The sequence below is a fragment of the Phocoena phocoena genome, chromosome 2 (genome assembly GCF_963924675.1).
Source record: "Phocoena phocoena chromosome 2, mPhoPho1.1, whole genome shotgun sequence".
Lineage (NCBI taxonomy): Eukaryota > Metazoa > Chordata > Mammalia > Artiodactyla > Phocoenidae > Phocoena > Phocoena phocoena.
The window spans coordinates 47,162,805-47,177,592 of NC_089220.1; the positions used below are offsets into that span (position 1 = coordinate 47,162,805).

General features: G+C 36.6%; 1 protein-coding gene across 3 annotated transcripts in view; it reads left to right on the top strand.

Moving 5' to 3' along the window:
- The window catches only part of DDHD1 (DDHD domain containing 1), an 87,492-nt gene that overhangs the window by 28,967 nt on the left and 43,737 nt on the right, over window positions 1-14,788 (top strand). For 2 of the 3 annotated variants that reach the window (XM_065871878.1, XM_065871880.1), the window contains exon 2: window positions 10,691-10,864. In XM_065871878.1, coding sequence (XP_065727950.1) covers window positions 10,691-10,864 — 174 coding nt within the window. Of the gene's footprint in view, window positions 1-10,690; window positions 10,865-11,494; window positions 11,516-14,788 lie in introns of all 3 variants that reach the window. The other variant, XM_065871879.1, reaches the window with a different exon arrangement.

The window sequence follows — 14,788 nt, forward strand, 5'->3', positions numbered from 1 at the left end:
AAGTCTAGATTATATAACCACCAGTCAGTACTCCCCCTTGTTTAGCTTTTTAAGCATTACAGATATAATCAAAATCTCCTCTGCAACTTCTCCCGTTCCCTTTTCTTCAGTCCAAAGGTAATCACTCTCTTAGATTTGCTGTTTATTCCCATATGTTTTTTAGATTATTAGATTAGTATTCACATCGACATTTTTTGGTCTGTTTTAATAACTTTATAGTGCCATTCTGTTGCCATTCTGTGCCTTCTGCAATTTGCTTTCTGGTTCAGCTTAGGATTTTGAGATGTATCCATGCTGACACATGTAACTCCAGCTACTTGTTTTCTCTGTATATAATAATATTCCACTGCATGAATTTACCACAGTTTGTTTTCCTCTTTGGACACTTAGGATGTTTGCAGTTTTTTGCTATTATAAACAGTGCTGTAATAAAAAATTTTCTATACATCTCCTTGTACAAATGTGCCAGAATTTCTGTAGAGTATATACCTAGGAATGGAACTGTTTCTCTGATTACCAGTGAATCTGAGCATATTTCATGTTATAGTTTTATTGACTGTTTGGATTTCCTGTTCTGTGAAAATCTTGTTATATCAGAGTCCAGTCAGGAGACAGAAACCACACAGTAATTTCAACAGAGAAAGTGTAACATGAAGAATTATTAACAGAGGAATGAAGTCACAGGACAAGGAGAACTCAATGAAACATACAGAAACAGCAGATGCAGGTAGTAGCCACCATCCCTAGGACTGAGATAGCGCACTCAAGGAAGAGGCTATTTCCTCTCAGTGTTGAGATTCTGACCCAGAGAGTGTGACAGTAGTCACTGAGATGCTACCCCTCTGGGACTGCTGGAAATCTGCCCTCTGGAGTGCTGAGGGGAATACTTCGACAGGAACTCACCACAGGCTGCCTGAGCGGATGTGGAAGAAGTATTTCAAGGGGAGGTACCTGGCAGGTGACATTCCACAGTGAAACTGCCTGCAGGGCTGTGTTCCTGCCCATGTGGCAAAGCTGCCCATGGGAGGGTGCCACTGCTGTTAGCACCTGGGCACTAAAAAATAAAATTCACTCCCTGCAAGAATTCAATAAGGTGAGCACACTGGAACCAGAGAGAGAAACCCCTTCCTCTTCCATTATAAAGGACAGTTTGGTAGAAGTAATTCAGCAAAATGTTAGCCGCATGATGGTTTAAGTGGGCCTCTGTGGGGCTGATCTAGAGCCCTAGCCACCATTTATAGCATTAATCCTATGAGGAGTATATTCAGAGTACTAGATAGTAAATACTAGGTATTAAGTATTTTTCTTAATCTTCCACCTGTTTTCTATCCTCCTTGTCTCTCATATCTCCTTCCCCTTTTCTTATGTCTTCTAATTTTCTTATATCTCATCCTTTCTTATTTCTTCTTCCTCTGAATAGCAATACTCCACCATTCCTATTTTCCGTTACTCTGTGACTTCCTTCATCTTTAAGTCCTCTGTGGTCAGATGTGCTCTGTAAGTTTCTAGAGCAGTGAATTATAGGCATGCTTTGTACCCGGGTGTGTAAAGCTGTAAGGGCATAGTGAAGCTGGAGGGAAAGTGTCAAGACTTTCTCTCTATACATATCATACATTGCAAAGTACAATGTGGGTTGAAATAGTTCTTGAAAACAGTCCTTTAGAAATCTTATAACTGTTCCCTCTGCCTTCTGGTATAAGTCTAGCTTTTTAATACATAAAATCCATTTTTTTTTACTACGTATGTATGTATTTATTTTTGGCTGTGTCAAGTCTTAGTTGCAGCATGTGGGATCTTTGTTGTGGCGTGCAGGATCTTTTTTAGTTGTGGCATGCGAGATCTTTAGTGTGGCATGCGAACTCTTAGTTGCAGCATGTGAGATCTGGTTCCCCAACCAGGGATGGAACCTGGGCCCCCAGCATTGGGAGCGTGGAGTCTTAGCCACTGGACCACCAGGAAAGTCCCAATACATAAAATTCTTTTTCCCAGAATTCCCCTCCCCACACATAAGAGATCCACTCAGGCTTTTGCTTAAATGAAGGAAGTGTTCATAGTGGAAAATGGACCTTGTAATTGTTTTCTAGTCAAGGAGAACCCACATTTTTCTTTTGATTCCAGTAAAGGCCCATCTTTTATTATGATTTGCCTAAGAGTTATAATTAGGATAATAACTTGGTTATTTTCTTCCAGGCGGGTGGTAATGATAAGTACTAGTCTTTATTAAGTTTAAATTGACTTTCAATGAGTGTTTTATAAATGAAACGTAATTCTTTGTTAATCTAGTTCCAGCATATTAATTTAATCCATTAGCCCTTTGAAAAATTTGTCTCTGGTCCCTGTCTACATACTCTGTTGTATAACAGATGTATCCAGATCTTTCCATTCCATAACTACAAAGTGAGGTGACATTTTAAATATATATCTGTGCAAGCCCCTATCAGCATGAGATTCTGTTGCATATGATTTTTTAAAGCCAGAATAACAGTGGCTTTAAACACAAAAGGGTCTATTTCTCTGTACTTAGAGGAAATATGGATGTCTAGAGTTCAGGGCTATGTGACAGCTCCACTGTAATCAGGGACAGAGGCTCCTTCTGTTATTCAGCTTTCCATTCTTTGTAAGTGACTCGATCTAAGAGAGTTTCAGGAGCTCAAGACATAGGTAGCAGAAAAGAAAAAGGGGAAGGTCAAAGAGCTGTGCCACCAGTAATTTCTGCTGTATCCTATTACCCAGATTCAATCACATGACCAAACCTAGCTGCCCAAGGAGACCAGAACTAGTCTTTTTACTGAACATATTACTGCCCTGAATAAATTGGTATTCTTCTATAAGGAATAGGAGGAGGATAGATACAGGATGGGCATCTAGCAGTTTCTTCCAAAATATGTGATCTTTATTTTTGCTGAATGTATTAGGATTCTCCTGAGAATAACAGAGATTATAAGGAATTGGCTCATGCAGGTTTGGAGGTTGGCGAGTCCGAAATTTACAGAGATGTCCCAGTTCAAATCCAGAGGCCAGCTGGCTACTGTTAGAGCCAGGAAGCGCCAGTGTTCCTGTTCAAATCACCAAGCAAGAAAAGCTTAATATTCCAGTTTGAAGGCTGTTGACAGAATTCCTTCTTATTTGAGGGAGGGTTAGCCTTTTCTTCTATTCAGGCCTTCAACTGATTGGATGAGGCCCACCCACCTTATGGAGGGCAGTCTCCTTTCCTCAGTCTATGGATTTAAATGTTAATCTCATCCAAAAACACCTACACATTGACATGTACACACTGCTATATTTAAAATAAATAACAAGGACCTACTGTATAGCACAGGGAACTGTGCTGAATATTCTGTAATAACCTAAAGGGAAAAGAATTTGAAAGAATAGATACATGTATATGTATAACTGAATCACTTTGCTCTACACCTGAAACTAACATAACACTGCTAATCAAATGTACTCCAATATAAAATAAAAATAAATAAATAAAAACAGAAAAACAGAAACACCCTCACAGAAACACCCAGAATGTTTGACCAAATATCTTGGTACCCTGTGGCTCAGTCAAGTTGATACATAAGATTAACCACTCTGCATATAAAACTAAAACATGTATATTACCGACATGCCAAACATTATAGATATTTATAATATGGAAACAGAAAGATCCTTATAGTCCCACGTCCCCAAGATATCTGTTAATAATAGTTTAGTGTATTTTTCTCCAATTATTTTCAGTACATATGTATACTTTTATAAAACAGGATTATACTATTTATACATATATATGCACATGCACAAATATATATACATGTAGTATTATGGTTTAATTTTTTCATTTCTATTTTAGACATTATTCCATGTCTTCTGAGCATTATCTCACTACGGGTTATTATCCATTCATTCATATTTTGATTTATTTAATGAATATTTTTAACACCTGCTGTGTGCCAAGCATCATTTACATAGTCAATCATCTATTGGTAGAAATGTAGGTCATTTCATTTGTTTGTTTTTATTTGTTTTCTATTGTAAAATGAGATAAACATCTTTGTACTGTATATTTAGGCATTTTTGCAAGAGTTCTTATAAAGTGTATTTCTAGAATTGATCTGTAAAAGATAGAAGTGTTTTTAGGTTTTAAAAGGTACTGCTAGGCCAGAGTTTCTCAGCCTCTGCACAGTTGACATTTTGGGCCAGACAATTCATTGTTGCTGGGAGGGGTGATGTGGGGTGTGGGGAGCTGTCTTGTGCACTGTAGGATGTTTAGCAACATCCCTGGCCTAGATGCCAGCACCACCACCACCCCAAACCTTGATGAGTGAGGGATGAATCTGAGGGTGACTTAGGCGATAAAATGTGTAGTCCTCAGTGTGTGTCCAGCTATAGTTGTAAGACACATGTAAGGAGGAGACATCTTGGATGACTTCCAGATTTCTGTCTTGGGTGACCAGCTAAATACTGTCAGCACACCACTTGCCATGATAGGGAATACAGGTGGAGTAACAGGTTTGTGTTCTGTTTTGTTTCTTCCAGGAAACTAATGTGTTCCATGGCTCTTTGTGATTCTGGTAACTGTTGATCTTTCTACTAGGAGATGTTCAGTTGGCAGTTGAATGTTTGGATGTAGAATTCAAGACAGAGGCCTGAACCAAAATGATGTAGTACTTGACCGCATACTGCTGGAATTCAAAGCTTAGGTGTAAAGCTCCCAAGACATCTATCCAGAGGATACATGCTTAGATTTATTTGGTTGGCCAAAAAGTGCCTTCGGTTTTTAAGTTAAAATAAAAGACACATTTTTAATTTTCACCAAGAAATTTATTGAAGAACATATTCACCCTTTTCTTCCACTGCCTTCTGCCATTTTTCAGGCAACTACATAAATCCATCTTCCCAAAATTTTTATCTTTTTGAGAAAAAAAACGATTCCAAGGTGCCTTTTATAGTCTTCCAGGTAATTGAAAATTTTTCCATTAAGAGAATTTTTTCTTTTTGTTTTTTTGTTTGTTTGTTTGTTTTTTGCGGTATGCGGGCCTCTCACTGTTGTGGCCTCTCCCGTTGTGGAGCACAGGCTCCGGATGCGCAGGCTCAGCGGCCATGGCTCACGGGCCCAGCCACTCTGCGGCACGTGGGATCTTCCCTGACCAGGGCACGAACCCGTGTCCCCTGCATCGGCAGGCGGACTCTCAACCACTGCGCCACCAGGGAAGCCCGAGAATTTTTTCTTTTTAATTTATTTATTTTTGGTTGCATTGGGTCTTCGTTGCTGTGCCCGGGCTCCCTCTAGTTGCGACAAGCAGGGGGCCACTCTTTGTTGCGGTGCACAGGCCTCTCACTGCGGTGGCCTCTCCCGTTGCAGAGCACAGACTCCAGGCGCACAGGCTTCAGCAGTTGTGGCACGTGGGCTCAGTAGTTGTGGCACATGGGCTGAGCCGCTCCACAGCATGTGGGATCCTCCCAGACCAGGTTTCGACCCTGTTTCTCCCGCATTGGCAGGCGGATTCCTAACTACTGCACCACTAAGGAAGCCCAAGAGAATTTTGTAAAGACCTAAATAAATGGAAATCTGGAGGTGCAATATCTGGTGAATACAGCAGATGAATCGGAACTTCCCAACCAAGCTGTAACAGTTTTTGCCTGGTCATCAAAGAAACATGCGGTCTTGCATTATCTTGGTGGAAGATTATGCATTTTCTGTTGACTAATTCTGGATGCTTTTCGTCAAGTGCTGCTTTCAGTTGGTCTAATTGGGACAGTACTTGTTGGAATTAATCCTTTGGCTTTCCAGAAGGAGCTCATAATAGAGGACTCCCTTGCAATCCCACCATATACACAACATCACCTTCTTTGGATGCAGACTGGCCTTTGGTGTGGTGGATGGTGGTTCATTTCGCTTGCCCCATGGTCTCTTCCATGCCACATTATTGTATAGTATCCACTTTTCATCGCCTGTCACAATTTGTTTATAAAATGGAACGTTTTCATTATGTTTACATAGAGAATTGCATGCAGAAATATAGTCAAGAAGGTTTTTTTTTTTTTGCTTAACTTACGTGGAGCCCAAACATCAAAGTGATGAACATAACCAAGCTGGTGCAAATGATTTTCAGCGCTTGATTTGGATATTTTGAGTATGTCAGCTATCTCCCGCGTGCTATAACGTTGATTGTTCTCAATTAATGTCTCGATTTGATCACTATCAACTTAAACTGAGCTACCTGACCGTGAAGCATCGTCCTTAGAGAAATCTCCAGCACAAAACTTCTCAAACCACTTTTGACACGTTCAGTCACAGCACCTTCTCCACAGGTTGCACAAACCTTTTTTTGCATTTCAGATGCGTTTTTACCTTTCTTGAAATAATAAAGCATAATATGCTGAAAATGTTGCTTTCTTCGGTCTTCAATATTAAAATAGCTACACAAAAATTCACCAGTTTTGATAAGTTTTTTTAAATGCACGCTGATATGACAACTGTCACATACAATCTAACAAAATTGTTTTGAATGAAGTGAAAGACTAAGTGCTACTAGAGCCATCTTATGAAAAAAACCGAATGAACTTTTTGGCCAACCCAATATTAGGCTCAAGAGAGGAAAGGATTTGAGAGTGTAGATGTGTGCTAAAACTTGTTTTACTCTTTTTAACTCTACTTTTTACTTCCATGGTTTTTATGGGGAGGCATGCTTGCCTCTGGTTTGTAAGTCTCATAATAGCCTGGCAATGTAAAATTTCCCAAATTATTTATTTAAAAATTATGAATACAACTAAGTAGCCTGTATTTCTTGGGGAGAGAGATAAAAAGGGACCTTTTCCTGTTTGAGAATGTAGGTTGCATTGTGTGGTAGAAAGAGTTTGAGTGAACTTTGGAGTCAACATTGGTTAGAATCTTGGTTCTCATAATACTTGTTTGTCTCTAGGCAAATTATTTAGGTTCACTAAGAATCGTTTTACTCATTTGTAAAACTGGGGAAGTCATAGCTATCTTTAAGGTTACTGTTAAGATTAAATGAGATGAGCTTTTGGATGTGGAGGATAATGGCAGCTGTCCAAATCTAAATCTCTCCACACATTCTCCCCAAAAGCCACATACACATAAACCATACATAGCTGACACCTTTAGCATTACTACGAGAGAGACAATACCACAAATTTTAAATTACTTGTAAATAAAGAAACAGCAAATTACAGTAGTTCTTGTTACTGCTATAAACCTCTGAATCTGGAGACTGGGGCAGGGAGAGGCTTAAGAGACAGTGAAAATAGAGAGGAGATTAGAGGTTAAAATGAAGCACAAAAGCACCCTCAGAAAGAAAATGTCCTCCACACAACTGGCAAAATACGAACACGGGCTTGGGACTTGGTAATTCATAGCACTAACTGTAGGGAGGGTGTGTGAAAGTGAGAGGGACCAGAAGTAGTAACATCAGAGAAACATTGCTGGTGGGAGAGGAGAAAGAGAAAAGGTACTGCCCCTTGGAGCCATGGCAATAAGAGGAAAGAAGAAGTAAGGAGAAAGTGAAGGGTCCTGGAGAAATGAAAGAAGAACAAGGCACACCAATCCAGTCTTCACTCACCACTACCACCACTGCCACCACCATAACATCCATCCATTAAAGGAGCTGCTCTTAATAATCTGCAGCAGCAGACACTCTGGAACTAAGAAGTCCATCCATAAAATGCTCATTTACAGAAATAAATCAAATGCCATACAAAGCTACTCTAAGAGGAATACAGAAAATGTGAGATCAGTACATTGCCACTGATTATAGTTCTTCCCCCAAAAGCAAACACAAAACAAAGAGAAACTGTATTGTAACACTCCAACCAAATATTCTCAAACAAACTTAGGGGCATACTAATAGGGGCACTGATGAAAGGAATGTTGATGTAAGGGGCACTGATGAAAGGAAGGAAAACAACCAAAAGAATGAAAATGAGATGCAGAAAGAAGTAAAAAGCCTTCAGAGAGGAAGTGGTTGAAATGCAATACAGGCAAAGGAAGACCCAACATACTTATAATTGGAGTCTCTGAAGAAGAAATCAGTGGAACAGAACTAATCCAAGGAAACTTTTCAGAAATAAGAGGAAAACTGAAATCTACAAATTAAAAGGACCCACCTTGGCAAATTGATTCAGAGCAATGAACTCTGAGTCATAAACTGTTAGAATTTAAAGACTAGTAAAACTGTTAGTAATTTTAAAGGCAAATTTTTTTCTGGGCCTCCTGGTGGGGGGGAAAAAATCACATTACTAATAAAAAAAAATTAGGCTTACATCAGACTTCTCTAGAATGATATACAAAGGAAGGCTACAGTAGAGCATTTTTTAAAACTCAAGGAGACAAAGTTCAAGGTAGCCAACCTGTCCTTCAAGTATCAAGGCTATAGATAAGCAGCTTTGAACATGAAAGAATTTAGGAAATCTTTAGTGAGAATTTAATATATTGTAGATCCAAGACTAAAACAGTGGTGGGGACATGGTTGCAATTGTTGTATGTAAGTGGGTAGAGAGAGAAAGGGAAAAATAGAATAAGATCATTATTATATAAGTAATAAGTGGGAATTTTGGATACCACTTAAAATGGACAGACCAGGTAATAAAAGTTTAAATAAACAAAAAAGAGACTTAGGACACTGTAAATACATTCATACTCACACATGCATGTGTGAAGGTAACCCCTAGAACCAAAAATGCAAATATTCCTAAATACCAAAAGAATTTTTTTTGAAAAGCAAAATCATCAACTAGAGAGAGTAAGAATAATAAAAAATAGTAATTATAGAAAAAGAGAGTTCAAACATATCAGTTATATCAGTAAGCATAAATGAGCTTAACTCACCTATTAAAAGATTTTAAATGGCTTCATAAAGCAAAACCCAATTCTGTGCTGTATACAAGAGACACATCTAAAACAGAGAAAAGGGTTAAAAATAAAGGGATGTACAAAAACATCACAGGCAAATGGAGGCAATAAGAAAGCAGGGGTTGTAATCTTTTTTTTTTTTTTTTTTTTTGCGGTATGCAGACCTCTCCCGTTGCGGAGCACAGGCTCCGGATGCACAGGCTCAGCGGCCATGGCTCACGGGCCCAGCCGCTCCGCGGCATGTGGGATCTTCCCGGACCGGGGCACGAACCCATGTCCCCTGCATCGGCAGGTGGACTCTCAACCACTGCCCCACCAGGGAAGCTCAGGGGGTTTGTAATCTTGATAGACAAAGTAGAATCTAGCACACACGCAAAAAATCATCAAACACAACAGAGTGTACTTTATAATGTTAAAACCCAAAATTCTCAACGAATTTATATTTTTGAGTATCTATCCACCAAATAACACAGCAAACATCTGACTATAGCAGAATTGCTATAGCAGAATAAAGGATAACGCAAGAATTAGAAACACATAATAGGAGATTTTGAATACATCACAGTATAAGTCTGGTACAAGATGTTTCAGGATCATCTAGTAAATTTTGTTTCAAACCAGGAATTGGCCGTTTTTTAAGGAAATGATATTTAGAGATCATGATCTTTATATCAGGAGTGCTCACTTATACGGGGTTGGTCTTTATTTCTAGGCCTTTTTGGCACATAGAGCTTAGGATAATTTTTTTTAATAGAAAATATACATCTTTATTTCATGCTGACATTTCTAATTGAAATTTAAAACACAGATTTATTTCTTTGATTTTTATATTTGTATCTCTTTTTACCTGTGCTAAAAATCTTGGTTTCTTATGATATTAATTTATTCTAATGATGAATAAAATTAATATATTCATCTTAATCTACAGTTTCAAATTAACAATACCAATATTACTACAATTATAACAGCATAGCTACTGCAAAAGGTTTAAGATATGTTTGCAGTTCTTTTTGTACATAGGGTATATCCTAATATGTATATACAAATTACTGTGTTTTGAATCCTCTTGAAATAACTTCTCTATATGTGGTTAAACCACCGACTCTGTATAGTAAGGTTCATTTTTTTTTTAATTTTGCTTTTTATTTTTAGGGTTTTGTTTCAATTTTATTTTTGCTTTATGGGTTTTTAAAAAAGTTATTTTAAAGGATTCAAGATAACTTAGCTAACAGTTGTGGTTTATAAATAGCAACTAAAAGTCTTAGGTTTATGGGACACTGTTTAATCAAAGAAATGTTCAGTTTTTCAAAGAAATTTTTTCTCAATTTTTTTCTGAAATGGATGAGGAATTTACTGTAATTAAAAGTTTCACTTATTCCCGTATACTCGCTGGGAGCCCTTGACCTCCAAGGCAGCCCTAAAAAATGTACCACACTATGACAATACACATTATTTCTAAACTACTTGTGGAAATTTATCTCAGTATTTTCTAAGACATTGGAACTATCACTGGAGTCTTGCATGAAGTTTGTCAACCCCTTAGCCTACTAATTTTGGTTACTTGGGGCCTCAGTTACATAGGTAACGCTCCTCTCCCTTTCTAATGCCAAAGTACCTTTTACGTGTACTATTTAATACAAGTAAAATTATATGTTGTAAGCAAAATTATGTACTGTGGCTTGATGTCTGAAATTTAAAACTTTAAATGATTCTATTGGATCACGAAAGTCTGTTTTTGCCACAGCAGTAGTAAAATATAAAATTGTAGTTACTATTTCACTTCCTGAGAGGTTGGATCCTAAAACGTATAATTCTGTTGATTTCCCTTTTCAGAGTCCGATAAAATACCAGTAATGCGTGGACAGTGGTTTATTGATGGTACTTGGCAGCCGCTAGAAGAAGAAGAAAGTAATTTAATTGAGCAAGAACATCTTAGCTGTTTTAGAGGTCAGCAGATGCAGGAAAGTTTTGATATTGAAGTGTCAAAACCCATAGATGGAAAAGATGGTAAGACCAGTTAATATATTTAATGTGTTTTGTAAACCAAGTAAGTTGTTGATAAAGTTTAGAGTGGTTCCTAAGTTTAAAATAGTAATTCAGAAGTGTTAGAATTTATACAATTTCAAACATTTGATTATTATTTTAGAATTTAAAACTGCTATAAATTTCTGAACTATTTCCATTTTTATTTTACTTAATATGTGTTTTCACGGACATGACACATGATTTACTATAAATGTACAAATTGTTATAATGTGCTCTCTGAATTCGTTCTTTTGAGTAGCTTTTTAGTCATCAAAGAAAATTGAACTTATAAAAAATCCCTTGTCATTATATCAAAAGAGCAGTTTTGCTAATATTTTAATGTTGGTTCTTTTCCTGAAGTTTAAAAAACTTTAATTTCTTTTGTATAAGTCCCTTTTAGGTGTCTCCGTATTGATAACCGTATCAGCTTTTAGTCTGAAACAGTCTACTCCTTATATTTCCTTATTTGGCATTTGGATAGTTTTTCTTTCAATAGTTTAAAATACTTATATACTAGCCAAGATTGCCATGTTTCATTATGTGTCTGATCTTGAGTAAAATTCAAAATGTGTGGTAAAGTTAAAAATACTTCTGTTGTTCCATTTACTGCAGGCAGTGGGATCAGCTATTCTGGTGAGTATAACAGTACAGGTAGATTAGAATTTGTGGATTTCTCTAATTTTTTTTTTTTCCTAAAAGTGTTTCTTCATCCATGCTTGCCTTTATTTGGGAAGTTTCTTGGCAAGCCCTACTTAATCTAGTGAATTAAACTATGAATTAAGTGATTTTTTCCCTTCTCCTTGTAAAACATCTATAAAGCAGAAAAACTCAATATTGATCAAGTAATTCACAGAATGCAGCTTGGAAAAAATGAATTATGTAGTTGGGAGCAATTGATTACATAACATAATTAATTATAAAACAATAAGCTTTAAATTGGCTTTTTCTCCTTATTGTTAATAACATTCCAAGTCTTTTCTCTCTCCTATTCCTTACTCTTTTATCTCTCTCTGAACACACACACACACACACACACACACACACACACACACACACACACACACAACACACACGCAGGGAAACTGTATACTTTAGCTTATACCAAGTAAAAATATCTTTGTACCTTTAAAAGTCTGCATAATTGAGGAAAACGGTGGCTTCTAAATAAATTGGTAATTAGATCTAAGAAATGTCTATTATGTGCCAGATACCATATTCTAGGAATTTTAAATATTTCATTTTGCTAATCCCTGGAGTCAACTATGTTCTTATTTCACTGTGAAATTCAAGCTCAAGGTTCTTACAATTCAATATATAAAGAACAGTTCAGTATCTATAAAGCAGAGCTGTATCTATATTCCTGCAGATTGCCATAAAGACAATACTCTGGTTAAAGCACAGATAGCAAATTTTGTATATCTCTGATCTTTTATTAGTGACTGAAATATTTTGGAACCTCTCATCACCACTATCAAAATAACCACAAAAGCCTACTTCATAGTATTTGAAAGACTGAACTCTTTTCAAAATTTCATTCCTATTGGGAAAGGCTGAGTTCTGGATTTTTTCCTTTCTATTAATTCTCCTTAAGTCTTGCCTCAAAAATGGCAGTTCACCTTGACAAACCCAGTTTATCCACCCAAATTCTTTACTATTAATGCATGGAAAAAACCCAGGAGCTTGGAAGAGGAAAAGGATGAGTATGAAAAATAAAAATATAAGTATATTGTCCCCTTTCTCATACTGTGTTCAAAGCATTTCTTTTCCACTTGCTAATTCTCCCTGTGGAAGTTAGTCCTCAGCTCTGTTTCATCTCTAGATCCCATCTACTTGGAATCTGAAATGTTAAATGGAGCAGCATACTTCAGATTTCTTCAAAGTGCCCTAATTTTATGATCCAGTCACTTATTAAATAAGTCTGATAAAAGAACATAGTTTGTATGAGTATATTTTTCAGTATATCTTTGAGTCTGTGTCAATTCTTGAGTATCAGTCTAGGATATTATATATAGTAGTATTTTTTGCTAGCTTTAAAGAGTGGTAAAATTCTAATTAGTAATAACAGAAAATTGTTAAACTGTTAGAACACTTTTGTATTGTAATCTTCCAAAATGATGATCTTTTGAGGTTCATTAGAAGAAAAATTGATTTTTTAAATATACTGTGACATAAAACATCAGCATGTTTTGTTATCAACGAAGGTTATAAATTCAATTCAGTATATATACTGTTGTCATGAATTTCCAGCCATTTTATTTAGTATTTAGTATTATGTAAAGCATACATTCATGTGTTAAAATGTGACTTTTGACTTTGAAGATTATGGGACATTCTGTAGTACATTTGAAAATTATCACTGGTCTTAATGAAAGAACATCTGCTGCCCAAAAAGCTACTGTTGGAAAAATAACTCAAATTTATAATACAAAGATAAAAAGTATTATAATTTTTTGATTATTTCGCTTCTTACCTCCAAGCTTCTGAAATTTCATATTTTATCAATCTGAGGGGGGAAAATAGCTTTTCCACCTAAATCTTCTCATGTACATAGGATAAAGCATTGACTCTTCATATTGTTAGAAGATTTTGAATATTCCTTGTGCAGATAGTACTGTGCCAGTTACTTTTGTGAAAGGAACAGACAGGGTTTTGGCTCTCAGGGAGTTTTAAACCTTTGGGGATGACAAAGCCTGCAGATGAGAAGTTACAAAGAGTAAGTACAAGGTAACAAAGTAGACAGTGCATGTTAAACATTCTGAAAAAGGATGTACAATAGAGTATTTATTGTACAATAAATTGTACAATATTTTTGTACAATTGTACAAAATTGTACAATACAGTTGTACAAAATTGTACAAATTGTACAATACAATTATTGTATTGTAGAGTATACAATAGAGTACAATCCCGTATTTAATAATTTAAAATAATTTTAAAGTACTATATTCAAGAACTCTTTTTAAGTGCTCTGGGGAATTCCTAAGAAACTTAACAGAGTTCTTGCCTTGAAGGACATAAAATACTAATGAAATAAAACAAAATACTAATGAAATAAAATACTAATTCCTTTTTCTTCTGCCCTTATCTATGTCTTGGTTAGGGTAGTTATTGCCACAAATACACTGAATATATTTATTATTCTCTCCTTATTAATTATCCTACTAATCTCAAAGTAAGCATTGAATTAAAAAGATCTATTGGGGCTTCCTTGGTAACACAGTGGTTGGGAATCCGCCTGCCAATGCAGGGGACACGGGTTCGAGCCCTGGTCCTGGATGATCCCACATGCCGCGGAGCAGCTAAGCCCATGTGCCACAACTACTGAGCCTGCGCTCTAGAGCCCGTGAGCCACATACTGAAGCCTGCACACCTAGAGCCCGTGCTCCACAGCAAGAGAAGCCACCGCAATGAGAAGCCCGCGCGCTGCAATGAAGAGTAGCCCCCGCTCACCGGAACTAGAGAAAGCCGCGCGCAGCAATGAAGACCCAACATAGCCATAAATGAATGAAGGAATGAATGATTGATTGAAGTTTAGCATAACTTTTTTATCATTCAAAGAAAGATAAACCCCCAAAGTATAATCATATTTTGTGATTTAGATTTCATTTTCTCTGAGAGTTAAAATTAAAAATGATTCTTTTCCCACCCCACCTCCTAGGCTAGGAAATGTTTATCTAGCAGCCTAACAAATGAAAGCTAGAAGTTCACTGGGGATGAATCATACAAATAAAACCAGGCCTTCAAATAAGTAATTTTGTAAATACTTAAAAGTACTGGAGTAGTATTTCCCTCATTTTATAATTTATCTATGCAAGCAGTAATCAGTAAAAAAGAAATGGTTGAACTAAATGGGTAGTTCTGCACCTGCTCTGGTCAAAAAATGCATAACCTCAAGCCAGTTATGAG